Source organism: Canis aureus, chromosome 20 (assembly GCF_053574225.1).
Source record: "Canis aureus isolate CA01 chromosome 20, VMU_Caureus_v.1.0, whole genome shotgun sequence".
Taxonomy (NCBI): Eukaryota; Metazoa; Chordata; class Mammalia; order Carnivora; family Canidae; genus Canis; species Canis aureus.
Window position 1 is genome coordinate 18,937,966 of NC_135630.1, and position 17,239 is coordinate 18,955,204.

General features: G+C 34.6%; 1 protein-coding gene across 4 annotated transcripts in view; it reads right to left on the reverse strand.

Moving 5' to 3' along the window:
- Window positions 1-17,239, reverse strand: part of INTU (inturned planar cell polarity protein) — an 82,876-nt gene that overhangs the window by 11,062 nt on the left and 54,575 nt on the right. For 3 of the 4 annotated variants that reach the window (XM_077861105.1, XM_077861107.1, XM_077861104.1), the window contains exons 7-13: window positions 14,250-14,327; window positions 10,460-10,649; window positions 8,760-8,813; window positions 5,988-6,050; window positions 4,951-5,172; window positions 3,807-4,289; window positions 2,093-2,190 (exon numbers count right to left, since the gene is read on the reverse strand). In XM_077861105.1, coding sequence (XP_077717231.1) covers window positions 2,093-2,190; window positions 3,807-4,289; window positions 4,951-5,172; window positions 5,988-6,050; window positions 8,760-8,813; window positions 10,460-10,649; window positions 14,250-14,327 — 1,188 coding nt within the window. The remainder of the gene's footprint in view (window positions 1-2,092; window positions 2,191-3,806; window positions 4,290-4,950; window positions 5,173-5,987; window positions 6,051-8,759; window positions 8,814-10,459; window positions 10,650-14,249; window positions 14,328-17,239) is intronic. The other variant, XM_077861106.1, reaches the window with a different exon arrangement.

Here is a 17,239-nt window from a genome sequence, read left to right on the forward strand (position 1 = left end):
TCCACTAAATCTTGCTTTTTTCCTCTCTGTTGATGTCTTCTGATTGGCAATTCAAGAAAATGTACAGAACAGAAACGATTATTTAAAAAGAGCTATTAATAAGATTCCTTTTTTAAGGGAGGTTTAGAATTAACATTTTTGTTGTCTTTCTTAACTTTCTCTCAAAAAAGCAAGCAAAAACCAAAAACCAAAATCTCCCACAACACAGTGAACAAATTTAGCTCTTGCAAATCACAAAGTCACTCAAAGTATATCTCAGTGATATCTCAGTGTATACACCAAAAGTTTAAAAATTATCAAACAAGCAATTCCCCCATGGGAATACAATATTTGTAAAAGCACATGTTAAGTCAGATTTATTCCTTGGAAAGGTCGTTCTGGCAGCAGAAAATAGATTCAGGGTAGGCTGGGAGTTGGGAGACTATTGTAGTAAAACCAGGTTAGAGAATGGAAGCCTGATCCACAGTAGAAACAGTAAGGGCTAAATGGATTAAATAATTAGGAAAATGCAAAATAGATAGGACTTGGTTACTAAATGAACTGTTTTGTGGGTATTATTATTTTTAATATGTTATACATTCTTATTTTACAAAAATATATACATACATATTAGGATAGTATATTATATACTGGTTTATGTCATACTTTTAAAATTAACTATATAGTATCAACATCTTTCCATGCCAATAAAGAGAATAAACATTCATCTGTAGATTGTTTTAAATAGCTATGATTTACATCACATAGGAATTTATATTTAAGCTAATGAACTTGGAAAACATTTCCTTTTACTAAAGATAAGGCCAAAATAACACATACACTAAAAAAGTAAGATGTGGGGTTAATAAAATTTCAAAGCAGTACTTTTTGCTAAATGGAAGACTAGCGTTTTGGAAGGGTGCTTCAAAGCTCCACAAAAGGTTTGATTTAGATTTGTTTAAAATGTTCTTAACTATTAAAAAAATTAATCATGATATTTGAGGCATAAAATACCAATTTTTAACACACGAGATACAGATAAGTTACCTTGTTTTTGCCCTAACTTCAGAAAAAAAGCTGTTTCTGACAACTCTGTGACATGTATATTTGAACTTACTACAAAATGTTTCAATGATTAAGATGGTAACAGTAGCGAATATTTTTTGTGTGATTTCTACTCACATGTCTGCTTATTCAAATTAAAGTGTGCAATTGAGTTTGTTACATACTAATTGATCCCACACATGATATAATTCAACATTAGTAGGCAAAGGTCAGACAAATCTAAGTTGCTGAACATGCTCCTCTCACTCAGTAACTTTTGCTTCAGAATTCCCTACTTTCCCTAAGTTTAAGGTTTTATTTCTTTTCTAAAATGAGAGACTCTGAGAGATATGCACTGAGGAAGTTTATTAGGGAGACCTTTGGGGAACAACACAGAAAGTGGGGGGAAGTGTGAAGGAAGCAGGATGGAGCAAAGGAGAAGCTGAACCACAATGCAGTCAAAACAAAGGTCTCAGCAGACACCACTTGGAACTCAGAAGCTTGGATGGCCTTTTAGAGTTGTCTTGAATTTAGGGAAGGGGTCAAGTCTTTGTATTCACTTACCTATTAGTCACTAGATGTGGGCTATTCGCAGGGAGATACAGTAATCTTGGCCGAGTCAATAAACTTCCAAACAGAGCAAAGCCAGAGAGGGACTCGGCTGTGAGTAGTTAACAGCCATTACCCCCAAATACTGGGAAGGAGTACCCTGGGTTATGGAATATCTGGGCAGCAGACCACAGAATCCACCAAAGTCTAAAAATAGTAAATACTATAATTTAAAAATTAGACATACAAAAGGGAGGTTACCTGTGGAAAAGAGATAAAGGGGGACTTTCACATTTTGAAACATTACTCTGTTTTTTAATCTCTTGTAATAGGACATGTTCCCTATATGGTACTGAGAAACATTAGTAAATTAGCATAGACACTACCTTTAATATGTAAGATGTACCATAATTACATTTTTGAATGAAATAAAAAATATATTGGATTTTACTTTCTTTAAAATTTCCTCAAAGGCATGAAGTTTAAGTGAAAAAAAGGATATTATAAGGAAGTTTCTTACTTCATTGTGTTATATATTTCCAGGTCTTTTTCTGAAAGGTCCTTTTTCAAGTTCCCTAAATGAAATGGATTTGGAAGAGTAGCTTTCTTTTTAGTGACCTGAAAAAATACAGTTAAGTATATTAGGTTGTATCTAAGAATGGAATCAAACGATAAATAGTGTAAAAACTGAAAATCTAAGAGAACTACTTAATATTTTTCAATGTTTCCTTTAAATATTTTTGATGCTAACTTGTACCTCTTGGCTTATCCTTTGCTAACAGTGATCTCAGGCTACGTATTAGGACATGATACTTCTTCTTGAAAACCTACCAGAGCCATTATCAAGTTTTGTTACATTTTATTTGTACATGTACTTGTCTCCCTCTCTAGACTTTGTACTTCTCAAAGGCATGGGCTGTGTCTTATCTATCTTTGTATCTCCTCATGGCCCTTGGCATATAGTAGGTGTTTAATCAAATTTGCTGAATGGCTCAATTGTAATTCAATTTTTCTTAGGAGCTATTCATGGCTCTTTAAATCTCTTACTTCCGGGGATCCCTAGGTGGCGCAGCGGTTTGGCGCCTGCCTTTGGCCCAGGGCGCGATCCTGGAGACCCGGGATCGAATCCCACATCAGGCTCCCTGCATGGAGCCTGCTTCTCCCTCTGCCTGTGTCTCTGCCTCTCTCTCTCTCTCTCTGTATGACTATCATAAATAAATAATAATAAAAAAATAAAATAAAATAAATCTCTTACTTCCTAAATTATGTTTCCTACTAATTTCACTGACAATGAATACAGTAAGAATATATTTCCTAAATACATCCACTTAGGGCTCTAAGAATGCTGTATTGTTCGGAATTAGAAGATGGAATCTATGGCTATTTATGCCACGACACTCAGAATCTCATATTTTATTTGTGCCCTTTCTCAGATTCCTCTTTTTTCATGCCTTGTCTGGCATCGCCTCCATCAACCCAACTGACAGTTTCAAAAGTGTTTTGAAAGAGAAGCATCATTAGAATGGGTATAAGATCCCTCACAATGATTACTTTGGTCATCATTTGGATACATTATATTTTCATGGAGAAAAAACATGGAAAAAATGATAAAAACAAATAAACCTGAAAACTGAACATTCTCTTTGCTTTATAATCACATATTAAATTCTTGACTATGGAGACCAGACCTTCACAGATGCAGATAAAAATAAACAAAAACAAAAACAAAAAACTATAAAAAACCGATAGAGTAAAAAAAAAAAAAAAAAAAAACCCGATAGAGTAACACATACATACACAAATATTTACGTATATATTCTTATATATACATATATATATAAGTTTCTGATTTTCTTTTTGTTTCTGCTGAATATTTTTTTGGTTATTTAGTCAGATCAGCCCTCTAAAATCCCCCATGACTAGGATGTTCTCTATTAACATTGTGAATGCAGAAGAAAGATGAACATAGAAAGCAGGGTAAGGAATTTCCCTACTTGGTAAGTAGTGTCAAACAGCTGTCCTGGATGCTATTATTTTATTACTTGATATAAAACAAGTTATAAATAAACAAGTAATTTTCTTTTTGGTTCTAAATCACTGGTCTGCCAAGAGTAACCACAACCACTAGTTCAAATGAAGAATGATTTGCCATTAAAATTTTTCTTGCATTTATAAAATAAGAACTGGGAAGACAGCTTAGCTCCCAGAATTTACACACTTGAATGAACACCAACCTTAAGTAAGGCTCCACTTTCTTCTGAACCGTCAGAACCCTGAGATTCTCTTTGTTTCCATAATGCATCCGGGGTAGTGTGGGGGCTCAGGCCAACACCTTCTCCCCCTTCGCAACCATTGTCAGATCCTCCACTACTACGGGAAGGACTAGGCTTGCGTGTCCTTAAGGAATAGTCACCAAAAAGAATTCTTCTGCATGTTGGAGAGGTTACTACCTTGGAAGTACCTGGTAGTTTACTGAGGATAGGTGAGGTTGTCAAACTATCTAATTTTTCATGTGATCCAGTAAGGAACCAGTCAGCGCAAGACAAACAGGGGCTTGGAGAAGATGTTAGCTGTTCATTTATGCGACAATCTATTCCTTCCAGCTGGTGAAGAGTTGTTTTGACCTGATCCACATATATACAGTCTGGTCCAGGATTCCCAATAGCTTTGGATGCACAGCCTCCAGCTTGTAATAGTACACATAACATATAATGCTTCTATAAGAAAAAAATTAATATAGGTTTAGTTACATGAAAATGTTTATATGTAGCATGCATGTATAAATTTATGAATACTAAAAACATATGGCATAGTCATATAATTACTAAAAACTCCTCCCTCCCTTTGTTTCTTAGTTATTCTCAACGCTTCTTGATCATCCTTGAAAACAAATATTCATTTATATTGCCTTCTCCTGGTACACTATCAACTACTACTTTCTGGCACATGACACAAGGTAGCTTTCAAAGAACCACAATTATTGGAAGTCCTTTTATTTACAATTACGTTTATTCTGATTCTATATCTTCTTCATGTCTCTATTTCCCAAGACAAACTAGAGGGCAAAACCAGTAAAGTAATGAGAATAAAAGATCTTAACCTGATAAAATCTTATTCTGGATTTCATTAATATTCTCCATATTCTTCAATATTCTCCAATATTTCCAGTATTAAATGGATGTCAAAGAAAAGAAATAAGGGACATACATTTTCTTGAATATTGGCATCTGACATGCTCATAATTTTAAATTATTATGGTTGCTTTCGTATATATTTATAGTAAGTAGCCAAAAAAAAAAAAAAAACAAAACAAAACCAACCCCCAAACACACACACACACACACACACACACACACACAGAAACCAAAGTAAACTTACCAAGCCAACAATTAGCAAAAAATATCTGCCTTCAGGTTCCTGAAAGACTTCAGTGTTTGAGTCTGTAGAAGGTTGGAGGTGATGTTGAGGAAACACTTCTCTCCATATAACCAACTGACCAATTCTTTGTTTTGCTGCTAAAGGCAGTAGGCAGTAGTGGCGACAGTATATAGCAATATCAATAAGGTCCTCCTTAGGCAAATGACTGCATATCAAATACCCCTTGAATTTAACCACAAAGAACAAAAATCAACCAGTGATATACAGCAATAATGCCATAATATATCTAAGAGTTTCATAGGTACTTCACTTGGCTTAAAATATTCCAGTTTCAAATGGAATAAAGGCATAGTGAAAATAAATTTATTTTCCCTGAGATCAATTAGAAATCTATGATTTATGTTAAGTTTACAATAGGTAGACTTTAGCACAAAGGAAGATCACCTGAGTAGTATAAGCCTGAGTGGCCAAATTAGAACTGAATTCTGAGGATGGAAAGTGGAAAAGAGAAGCAAAAGGTAAGGTGAAGATAGACTTACTTTTCACTGTGTACCATTCTGTACTGTCTGATTCTTTTTTAGATATGTTTTAAATTGTGTTTAAAATTTTTCTGGAAATATGAAAATACTTAAATTCATTTGATGCTTAATTTGCTGTACATGGAAGTCAACCAAGTATTAGATTTACGAAAAAGATACATGGTTATGTCTGAAGATAAGAAAAAAAGTACAATGTTGCAAAAAGAAATCAAGAAAGTATTGCTCTTTTCTCTTACACACCTGATTTCCTTGAATATTGTATCTCCTTTGCATATCTGCAAATGCTTTAGAATGTAGTAAAATCAGAAATATTTATTTTATTTGTCAATATGTAGGTGCCAGTTTTGTTTCTTTTCTAAGACCTTAATTTTATGGTAATCACGTTCAAGGGAAAAGGGATAAATGTAATTTTCATGTTTGTAGAAGTTTGAGAAAATTCACTTTTGGTCTGTTCATATAGCAGTTGGACATTTATAAAAATTTCAAACTTCAACTTACCTTGTAAAATAGAGAAGATCCTAAAATTGTATACAGCCGTCTCATGTCATAGTAATCCTCAGACTAGGGGAGAAAAACCACAGTGGATTTATATTCTTTGTTTTTTTATTAGTTAAGCTACAATGGTTAAAATGGCAATTATATTGTTTAGTAACTGAACTTCTCATAGTGCCTTTTTTAGAAATGAATATACTAGGGTATTAGGGTGAAAGAAAATGTGCATGTATTTTTGACTGAAAACAATTTCATCTTTTATTCTTCTAAGATACTGTTGGTTAATGATACCTAAGAACAGAACATAAGATTAGTTACTGTAAGAGGGATTAAAACAAGTCTATCAAGATAAAAAAGGTTCTACGATACATCATCTAAAATATGCCATTTTACCAAATAATATTTTTGAAAGTACAATTTGATACAGCCTATTTGAGAGCAACTGATTACTATATACAATAAAATTAAATACTCGTACCCTTTGAGTAATTTCAGTTCTAAAAATCTATAGATATGCTCAAACAGGAGAATCAAGATTTTTGTATAAAAAGTTAGTAGCAGAGCTATTTATAATATGCAAAAGTGGAGATAAAATCAAGTTCAACAATGGAGAATGGTTAATAAAATTAGGTATGTTAAAAAAAATTAGGTATGTTCATACCATAGACTATCACAGGTCTGCTAAAAAAATAAGGTTGATCTATATGAGCATGCACAAAAGGTTTTTTTTTTTTTTTTAAGATTTATTTTATTCATTCAGAGAGAGCGAGAGAGAGGCAGAGACACAGGCAGAGACTCCATGCAGGAAGCCCGATGTGGGACTCGATCCCGGGTCTCCAGGATCACACCCCGGGCTGCAGGTGGCGCCAAACCGCTGCGCCACCGGGGCTGCCCCACAAAAGGTTTTATAGGATAAACTGCTGAGCAAAAAATGCAAGCTACAGAACAAAATATTCACTATGATCTAATTAAAAAAAATAACACCCTCAATGATACACGTGTATAGATGTGTGCTTGTCTGTATGTATAACTATGTTCCTGCGGTGTAGAGAAAAAAGCCTGGAAGAATAGGTTTCAAACTGTAAGAAAACTGTAAGAATAGATACAATTAGGGATAGGACTGGGGGAGAAGGATGAGGAGGGAGGACATTTGTTTTCAATAACCATGCTTGCATTTTATCCAATATGCATGTATTACTTCAATAATCTAAAAAAAAAAAGTCAATGAAACCTAAAGGAAACTAAAAGACTAGAAATAACCTAAGTATCTTTCAGTTGGGGAATGGATAAAAAGTGTGACACATTCATACAATGGAATACTACTCAGCAATAAAAGGACTGAACTACAGATGCATAATAGCATGAGTGAATCTCAAATGCATTATGTTAAGTGAACTAAATCAGACCCCCAAAATTACCTATTATCAAATTCAATTGATATGACATTCCAGAAAAGGTAAATGTCCCATGAGGACAAAAAACAAATTAGTAATTGTCAAAGGCTGGAGGTAGGGAGAGGGGTTGACTATAAAGGGGCACAGAAGAATTTACCAAATATAAATTATACCTTAAATCTTAAATCTAATTTCACAAAAAGTTTAGAATAGATCCTTATTTTCATTTTTTTAAAGGTAGAATTCAAAAAAAAAATAAAGGTAGAATTCACTGTGAATTGTTCTGCCAGTTTAAAAAGAGATTTTATTATTTGAGAGATGGAGGTACAGAAAGCGAGGGAGAGAATCCTCAGGCAGACTCTCCGCTGAGTGCGGAGCCTAAAGCAAGGCTCGATCCTAGGATGTTGGGATCGTGACCTGAGCCGAAACTAGAGTTGGTCACTTAACCAACTGAGCCATCCAGGTGCCCCTGGTCTGCCAGTTTTGACAAATGGATATAGCTGTGTTATGTGTCACCAAAATCAAAATATATAACAATTCCATGTACACATCTGCCAAATTTTTTGCTAGGTATATTCCCTTGCATAATAAACATATTGTAATTTGTCTATTTACCCACTGATGGGCACTTGAATTACCTGAATTGTTTCATTTTTGGCTATTACAAATGAAGTTGTTATGGACATTCCTGTGCAGGTCTTATATTGATATAGATTTTCATTTCTCTTGGGTAATGAGAAGAACAGAATGGCTGAATCATTTGGTAGGTGTATATATAGGTTATTAAGAAACTGCCAAACTGTTTTCCAAAGTAGATCTATGGGGATTCCTTGGATACAACATCAAAACACAATCTATAAAGAAAGAAAAATTGCAACCAGCCATTTCTCTTTGGAGTCTTGGTTCCTTTTAATGAGAAGTATTATTTATACACCATAGCCTGGGTGCTAAGGGCAGTCATCACTCCTGGGATGATCACTATTTCTAGATATTTTACTGGACAGAGTTAGGAAATGTATATATATTTTTAAAGATAAACTAGACTGATATTTCCAATTTCAATACATGTCTATAGGGTTTTTACTTCAATATTACAATTCAATTCTTTACTTTCATATTACATGTGTGTACTTTTCTCAAAGCCCAGTTTATAAGGACTCTAAATGCAATTAATCATTATGTGTACATTAAGTAACAAATACTTTTAACTGAGTAAAACATTTTAAGGCAAGCAAAATAGATTTTGTTCATGTGAAAATACAGACGCAAAGCTATGTATCTCAAAATTATTACATGCCCACTTGAAAAATATTTAGAATAATGGCTGATTTATAAAATATGAAATCACCATTGAGCCTTTCCTAAAATCCACTGTTTCTCTTACCAGTTCTGCAAAATCTGCAGCCTCCAAGTCACTCAATGCTGTGTCTAGCTCCATCTATGTGAAAAAAAAAAGTAACACAAAACATTTAACTCATATTATTTAGTGATGGCCTCATAAAAGTGCTTAATAATTAGCTGAAGAATTGAATAAGTATCTTTCTCCTTTGTGATAGTTAAGAAATTTCCCCAAATAGAACATGTTGTTTTTAAGTTTCAGAATTACAGAAAAAAGTTTATGTAACATATAGTTACTTCTCAATTAAATTTCAATTATTGCAAAATAAGCTTCACTCTGTATTCAATGCAAAATAAGTACAAGTTTAAAAATTGCTTTCTAGTTTTGAGTTAGAAAAATTTTGAACCTACTAAAATTCTTAGAGGAAAATAATCAATTTTAATATTCTCAATCTATTTCGAGGATTTTCTCTCCCCTCTATTAACTGTAAACAGATTCTTTGAAAATATCAACATTCCTTCTTGTGTCTTTCCTACATTCTATATAAAAGGACTCTTAATCTTTATTTATGGATTAAAACATGAAGGCAAGAGTTCCCCTGGAATCTGGCACAGTTTAGCTTCCCTACAGAGTTATTAGAAAAATCTTACTTAGGATTTAGCTTTCGTTTCTATGGAAATTGCCTGAACTCTTTCATGTATTTGTTCCTCCACGAAGCATTCACGATATAAAAACAGAATAATTTAATCTGTAGTTTAATCCGTAATGCATATATGTAAATTGAAAACTACTGGCAATTAAAGCTGGTATATATGCGATCTGTAGAAAAGAATCCTTTTTTTTCTTTTCCTTTTTCTTTTAAATGCCAAGGCACTCTCTGCAGGACTATTTCACAAACTGTGTCTTACTAACATGACAAAAGCTTTGGAAACATTAGTCATGCCTTTCAATGCTTTTCACACACTATGACTTATTACTCATTTGTGACCTACATTTTTCTGCATCTAGCAAATATTTCATGTACTCCTTTTTGGGGCTATAGTTCTCTTGTGAAAAACTAAAGGACAAAAAGAAAATTACCCACTTGTGGATTTTGATCTCACAAATACTAATGTTTAGTGGGTTGCTATTCTCACTACTGAGCTCTATAGGCTAATATACGATGTTACTGTAATTGTTTCTTCACATTCCTTAAAATAACAGGCAAAATATCTTTTCTCTTAATTATTCTGTTATACCTTAGAAAAAATGACATTAAGAAAAAGAATATCTGACAAAAGCAACACACTATATAATTATGATTTCTTAAAAGTATTATAAATTGGGATCCCTGGGTGGTGCAGCGGTTTGGCGCCTGCCTTTGGCCCAGGGCACGATCCTGGAGACCAGGGATCGAATCCCATGTCGGGCTCCCGGTGCATGGAGCCTGCTTCTCCCTCTGCCTGTGTCTCTGCCTCTCTCTCTCTCTCTCTCTCTCTCTGTGACTATCATAAATAAATAAAAATTAAAAAAAAAGTATTATAAATTTGGAAGCTGCTTAAATTGTAAAGTAAGATGAAAGACCTAATTTTTATTTAGAAAGAAATATTTATCTTCGTCAGTTCACTGTACTGGATCTTCATTACCAATGGCTTCTTTTAACTCTGATCCACTATCCTGAAAATAACAAAAAGTCTAAAAAAGAGAGAAGATAAAAAATTACAAGGCAACTGGTTCTGATTTTTATTTATGACACCCAAGATTACCTTGATTTCCTGTGGAAGTGTGAGCCATCGAACTCCAGGGAGACTGTCTAAAAGCACTGCACTGGAAGCATCATATTGTTGTGCGCTTGGACAGGCACTGGATTGTAGTTTAGCAGGCTGAAGTGCTCTTTGAAAGAACAAGTTGAAAAAATGATCCAAACGAGGAACATTCTCAACCTGGCAAAAGGCACTGAAGAAACAAGAGCTGTAAGTCATAACAACATGTGAAAATGGTAGTTCTCTTGGGCATGTTCCTAAGGAAACTGGATCTTTCCCAACTACATAGGCTCTCTTCCTGACACCTTTTCCTTATGAAGAATTACTGCTCTAATGTTACTGATGGAATGTGTTACGAAATTCATTCCTGTCAGTATTTTTTAACCAAAAACCTACTTTCAAATGTATTGTATAGATGGTATTATGGAAGAATCACAGGGCTAACACAAGTGGTATATCTATGACAGAATGGGCTGAAGTACCTTTTTTGTAAAAAAAAGAAGAAAAAAGAAGGAAGAAGAAGGAGAGGAAGAAAGCTGCTTTTACTTTATTTCTTTATTTAAATTTCCAGTATCTTTCAGGCAAGATCAAATAATAGATATTGAGCTTTGTAATAGGACATATCTGGCTTTGAATCTTACCACTGCTTTTACCAGTGGTAAAAAAAAAAAATCGCAGAAAAATCATCTAACCTTTCTCTGAACTTTTGTTTCCAACTCTACAAATGGGGATAATACAACCTGACTCACATGTGAAGTACATAATAAGTACTTCTTACTTACTGAATACAGTAAGCACTTAATTAGCCTAAGTTATTTCTCCCTTTTTCACTAATGAAGGCAACACTATTGAAGAACTCAAAGAGAGAGAGAGAGAGAAAGAGAGAGAGAGAGAGAGGTAAAGAAGAGACAGACTAAACACTTGGTTTTAGCCATGCAAAAATAATATAGCATTGCCTGTAGCCATTCATTGGAATAGCCCACTTCAAAACACAGTAACTAGTATATATACCATTAATACATCAGAATAATAATCATGGATTCATTCAACAAATTGCTTGAGTGCCAACTATATTCTAGGCACTAGTCTCACTGTTGGAGGTATAATAGTAAAAATGTCAAGACAAAAGATAAGGTCTCTGCTTCTGTGGAGCTCACATTCTAATGGAGAAAGACAACAAGTGAACAAACAGTAAAAACATGAACTCGTACAAAGAACCATGCAGAGAATAGGATCATGTGGATGGGTGGTGTGACTGGTTGGCTAATTTAGATAAAAAGTTGGGGAAGAGTCTTTGAGAATGGGCATTTAAGCTGAGATCCCAATGTCAAGACCCAGTGAGAGGAAAAAGCACAAAAGCCCTAAGTTGGGAACAAGCTTGGGCAGGGTACCAGCAGAACAGCACAGAGGGGTGGATGGTTTGAGATCCGAAATCAGAAAGTCATGTAGGAGACAGATTATAATGTACAAAGATCACTTTAACTTCATTTGGAAACTAAGGTGGCAAGAAAACCAGTTAGGAGACTGCTGTAGAAGTAAGAGATGGTGGTGGCTGGACAAGGTAAGAGTGAAGATGGAGAGAAATGAATGATTTGAGATGTGTTTTAGAGACAGACTGTTTAGAATTTGCTGAAAGTTTGGCTGGGAATAGTGAAGGAAACATCTTTAATCTGATCATAAACTAAACTTTGTGAATATATTTTTTCTGTGCCTCACAGAAACTAACCAGTTTACAACTTAAAAAAATAATTAAGTCTTTGGACTTTTTAGTCATCATAATTTTTCACAGTGTGCCTTTAATATCTTTCATAATTAGAAAAAAACTTATTAGAAATTGCTACAAAATGACAACTAACAACATGTTGGATCCACACTGCTTCTTGGTCTTAAGAACTCAATGGATAGGGGATCCCTGGGTGGCTCAGCAGTTTAGCGCCTGCCTTTGGCCCCGGGGCGCGATCCTGGAGTCCCGGGATCGAGTCCCGCGTCGGGCTCCCTGCGTGGAGCCTGCTTCTCCCTCCTCCTGTGTCTCTGCCTCTCTCTCTCTCTCTCTCTATGTCTATAATAAATAAATAAATAAATCTTTAAAAAAAAAAAGGAACTCAATGGATCTTCACATTTACTATCTTAGTTTGCCTTTCAAATTCTCACTAGACTAAGAAACTAAAATTTGCTGCCAATTTTGTGATACTTCCAGGTATATGGAAACTAAATTTCAAAACGAAATTCACAGAAATTAAGAGTCCCTCTGCCCCCAACCTAGTTCATTGGAATTTGCAGAACAGCCTGAACTGAGTGTCTTAAAGTATGCAATTCACTGCAGGAATTTAATCTTTAATTATCTCTGATTTTATGAAAACAAAAAGTTTTAATTAAGGCAAAACATAGCACGGTTTGCTCACCCAGTGTAAATTTAAGGAGATTGTTTACAACTGTATCCTTACTCTTCATTGGTTAAAATTTCCTTATTAATAAAAGGTAAAAGCACTGTTTGTGGTTGCCTGGCCTTTTGTAGTTCACACATTTAGAAAATGCTAATTAGTAACTGGGTTTGAGAGGGACGTGTCTCCTAAGAGGCTCTCAGAGGAGAAATTCTACAAACTAGACAATCCCAAAGGCACAGCCACAGAAAATTGTTTCAGGCTGCTTTGAGACTAGTGACAACAAAAAAGATCCGCAACAGACAGAGAGCTGACACCACTATGGTTTGGAAAAACATAAACAGCTTTTGGATTTTTATATTGATAGATTCCTAAGGCTTTGAAAGAAAAGGTATCATTTTAGCTCTCTGAAGTACTGGAACTTAGAAAAACCCCACAAACAGAAAAATCTATTTTTCATCTGTAATTTTATGGGTTCAAATGTTGAAGTTACCTCAAATTGCCTCCTTCAGATCAAGAAAGATGCATCATATTGTACTGCAAGGTTAAAAAAGCAAGAAGCAGGAAAATATGCATAATATGAGCCCACATATATTAAAAAAGAGAGTATGCACACCGTATTCATATTGTATAGAAAATAGGTGAAATGATACACATGAAACTAGTCAATACCTTCTTTACTGTGTCATTTATTTTAATAGTGCATTTTTTTACCAAAATTTTTTTTAACTAAGAAGAAATCACATTTTAGGATAGTGAATTTGACAATGCTCTTGTAAAATCAGAAGAAAACACAAACAACTTACTTAAAATCTTCTTACTCTTTTCTGTATCTGTTCTGAAATGCTCTTTCTTACATTTTCTACTACGGAAATACATCAAGTCAGAATATAATTGTTGTTCATCACTATTCACATTATTTCACTACACTAACATGAGACCAGAAATGAAAAAGCAAAGGATCATGCCTCGAAAATGTAAAATAAAGCCAGTAATAAAGGATGAAAAAATCAGAGGAAGAAGGAAAAAAACAAATAACTAACTTGCCAACCAAGAAAAAGTATTAAGTACAAAAGGAATTTAGAATCACATACTTAAAACTTGAGATTCATTTTTTAATGAGCATTGATATCTTCATTATTTTTTATATTATTTTTATTAACTTTAAATTTCAGTATAGTTAGCATACAGTGTTATGTTAGTTTCAAGTGTATAATATAGTAATTCAACAATTCCATACAATCAATGCTCATCACATCAAGTGTACTCCTTGATCCCCATCACCTATTTTCCCTAACTCCTCACCTACTCCCCTCCCCTCTGGTAACCATCAGTTTGTTCTCTGTGACTAAATGTTTTTTTTAAATACAAACCAACAAAAAACTTGAGATTCAACTCACAGAATTACTTACCTATCTAAAGAACCATACATAAATTTTAAGGTTTGGGCAACATCTTCTATCATATTCCTTAGCTGAGGAAGAGGAACTCTAAAAAAAGCAAAAATGCATTTGTTAAAAGAAGCAGAACATCTTTACATTTTATGTGTAAAGAATGTGAAAAGTCTGTGTGTCAACTACTATTAGTAAAGCTGTGTAAAAAGATTGTTTACGGCTTTAGCAGTTGAAGACTCCGATGTCTAGATATGGAGTTCTAGCACTGGTCAAGTAGGGACTTTTATACCACCACCTAAACAGAAGTTACTTAAGCCTCTTTATGGTTTAGGTTCCTCATGTCTAAAGTGGGGCAATAGTCACTAAGCCCTTCTCAGATTCATTTTGAGAATTACATAAAATTAATGCATATAAAGTAGTGCAGTACCTGGGCCCACAGAAAAAAGTGCTAAATTCTTGATATTTTCCAGTATTACCCAGATCTCAAGTGAACCTCCAACTTCTTTGACAATACACCTCTAAGTGAAATAGAGAAAGGAAAGAAATAAATGGACTTAACATTGTTTTCAATGGAGCCTGATAAAATTTCTACAGAGTAGGTCTTATTATGCCTATTATATAATGGGTAAGTGGAGGTCTAAAAAATTAAGTAACTTGTGCAAGGACACAAAGGGAGTAGAACCTCCTGTGGGCAACCATCTTCTTAGCTCTGAAGTTATTCTCTTCTACTATCTCACGAGGATTTCCAGGTTGGGTTCCCATTATTCACTGCAGCCATCATAGGAAGACAATCCCTACTCCAAAAACACATGTCCCTGGGTTATACTCCCAATCTGGTTTTTCTGTGGTGTAGCACTCTTCTCATTTTGCTTGTAAAAGGCATAGTGGCAAAGAGGGGGATGCACAGACGTGGTATTAAGACAAATGAGAAAAAAAATCCCAGGGTGGCCACTTCAATCACAAACCACATGCACAGGATTGGAGGTACAAAGACCTGTCAACTGACAGTGAGGAGGTGCTTGCGCATGATCTCTTAACACTCTATTTCTCAGTTTGAATGAATTAGGAGAATAATTCCTATCTTTCATGGTTATGTGAAACAAGATGGAATGAGGAAAAAAGTTGGTACAGAGTGGAATAAAGGAGATCTTCAAATTCATTCCAATTTATAAGCCAAGTTCTCCAGGATAGGAATAACTAATATTTAAGGACACCCTCTATGCGCACCACCCAGTAATAAAGATTGGAAAATTGGCTAGAGTATCCCCTATGTGGCACAACTTTGATCTGGAGCACAGCTGTGATAGCCTGTTTTTAGCTTCAGAGTAAAGCACCTCCTGGAAACTGTCTCTATCTGCATAATTAATTCGGCTGGTAGCATCAGAATTCAGAATGTGGCTGAGCAGCCTCTCTGCTCAGTTCCTTAGCTGGGCCTTTCTTTTCCCTGTCTACACTATATTTTAGCTCACCACTGCATTAACTGTTTTCTTTCTTCTACCTTTTGGGCAACTATAAAAGTGGAAAGACAAATGTTTTACCCCAGTATTACAACCTAAAGTAACTTATAATGGGTGTTCTCCAATTCTTGTAAACCTATATTTCAAAACAACTCAAGTTTTTCATAATCCAACTCACTGGCATAAGGCAGTACCCTAGCAGGGTTCATAAGAGTCTCTTTTTAGACAGAAAAATACAAATTAGTTGGTTAAAGAGAGACACCATGCCGTAATATGTCATAGCATCATTATTCTTCACATTAAACATTTGAACCACACAGGAAATACTTGGAGAAATGAAAATGAAAACACAGTGGTCCAAAATCTTGGGGATGCAGTAAAAGCTGTTCGAAGAGGGAAGTTTATATAGTAATACAGGCCTACGCCAACAAATTTTAAAAAGTATCAAGGAAATCTAACGTTACCCCTAAAGGAGCTAAAAAAGCAACAAAGCCCAAAGGCAATAGAAGGAAAAACATAATAAAGATGAGAGTGGAAACAAAATTTAAAAAAACCTTTGAACCATGCATTCATGATCAATCATATCTCTTCCTTTAAAAGAGAATTAGATACCTTTAAAACACAATTGTTTTGATATTTTTTCATTGTAGCCGCCTTAGGAGTTCCTGTCCCTGGTATAAAAACATGTCCACAAATTGTTCAGCACTCTTCCTCTCAAGAGGTAGAGTTTAATTACCCTCTCTCTGAGTGTGCGCTGCACTTAGTGACTCACTTCTAATAAATAGTATATGGTGAAAATGACTGAATCATTCTAAGACTAAGGTTCCTCTCTTTCTCTATTTTGAAGAAATCTATTTCTTTATCACTTGCTTTGGGGGAAGTTAGATGACACTTTGTGAGGACACTCAAGCAGCTCTATGGAGAGAACCATGTGGCAAGAAATTAAGGACTCCCAAAAATGGCCATCTGTGTAAATCATCCTGGAAACAGATACTCTAGCTCCAGTTAAGTCTTCAGATAACTGTATCCTTGGCCAACATTTTGACAGCAACCTTAAGACAGATCCTGAGCCAGAATCACCCAGCTAAGTTGCTCATGAATTCCTGACTCACAAAAATACTTATGAGATAATAAATGTCTACAAAAGTCCCTAAGTTTGATATAAATTGTTATTCAGTAATAGATAACTAATACACTGCTATATAATGAAAGAAATCTGGTTAACAATGTTAATAATAGAAAATATTCATATTCATGTTCAGATTGGCTGTATAATGCATTTTTTGAGGTCTACTTTATTCTTTCTTGGGAAACTTAAAGTAACACCAAAAGAAAAGTTGTCTAAATTGGTATTCTCTAAAATTGTGTCATCCACATACTATAGTGTTTATTTTGATATTTGATTATTATTTGGTAGACGATATATGATGATTCTATGGACCAAAAGGTTAACACTAAAATGTGTTTATAGCTTAACAGAAGTTGCCAAAAATTTTTTTAAAGCAAGGAAGAGGGGATTCCTGGGTGGCTTGGCGGTTTAGTGCCTGCCTT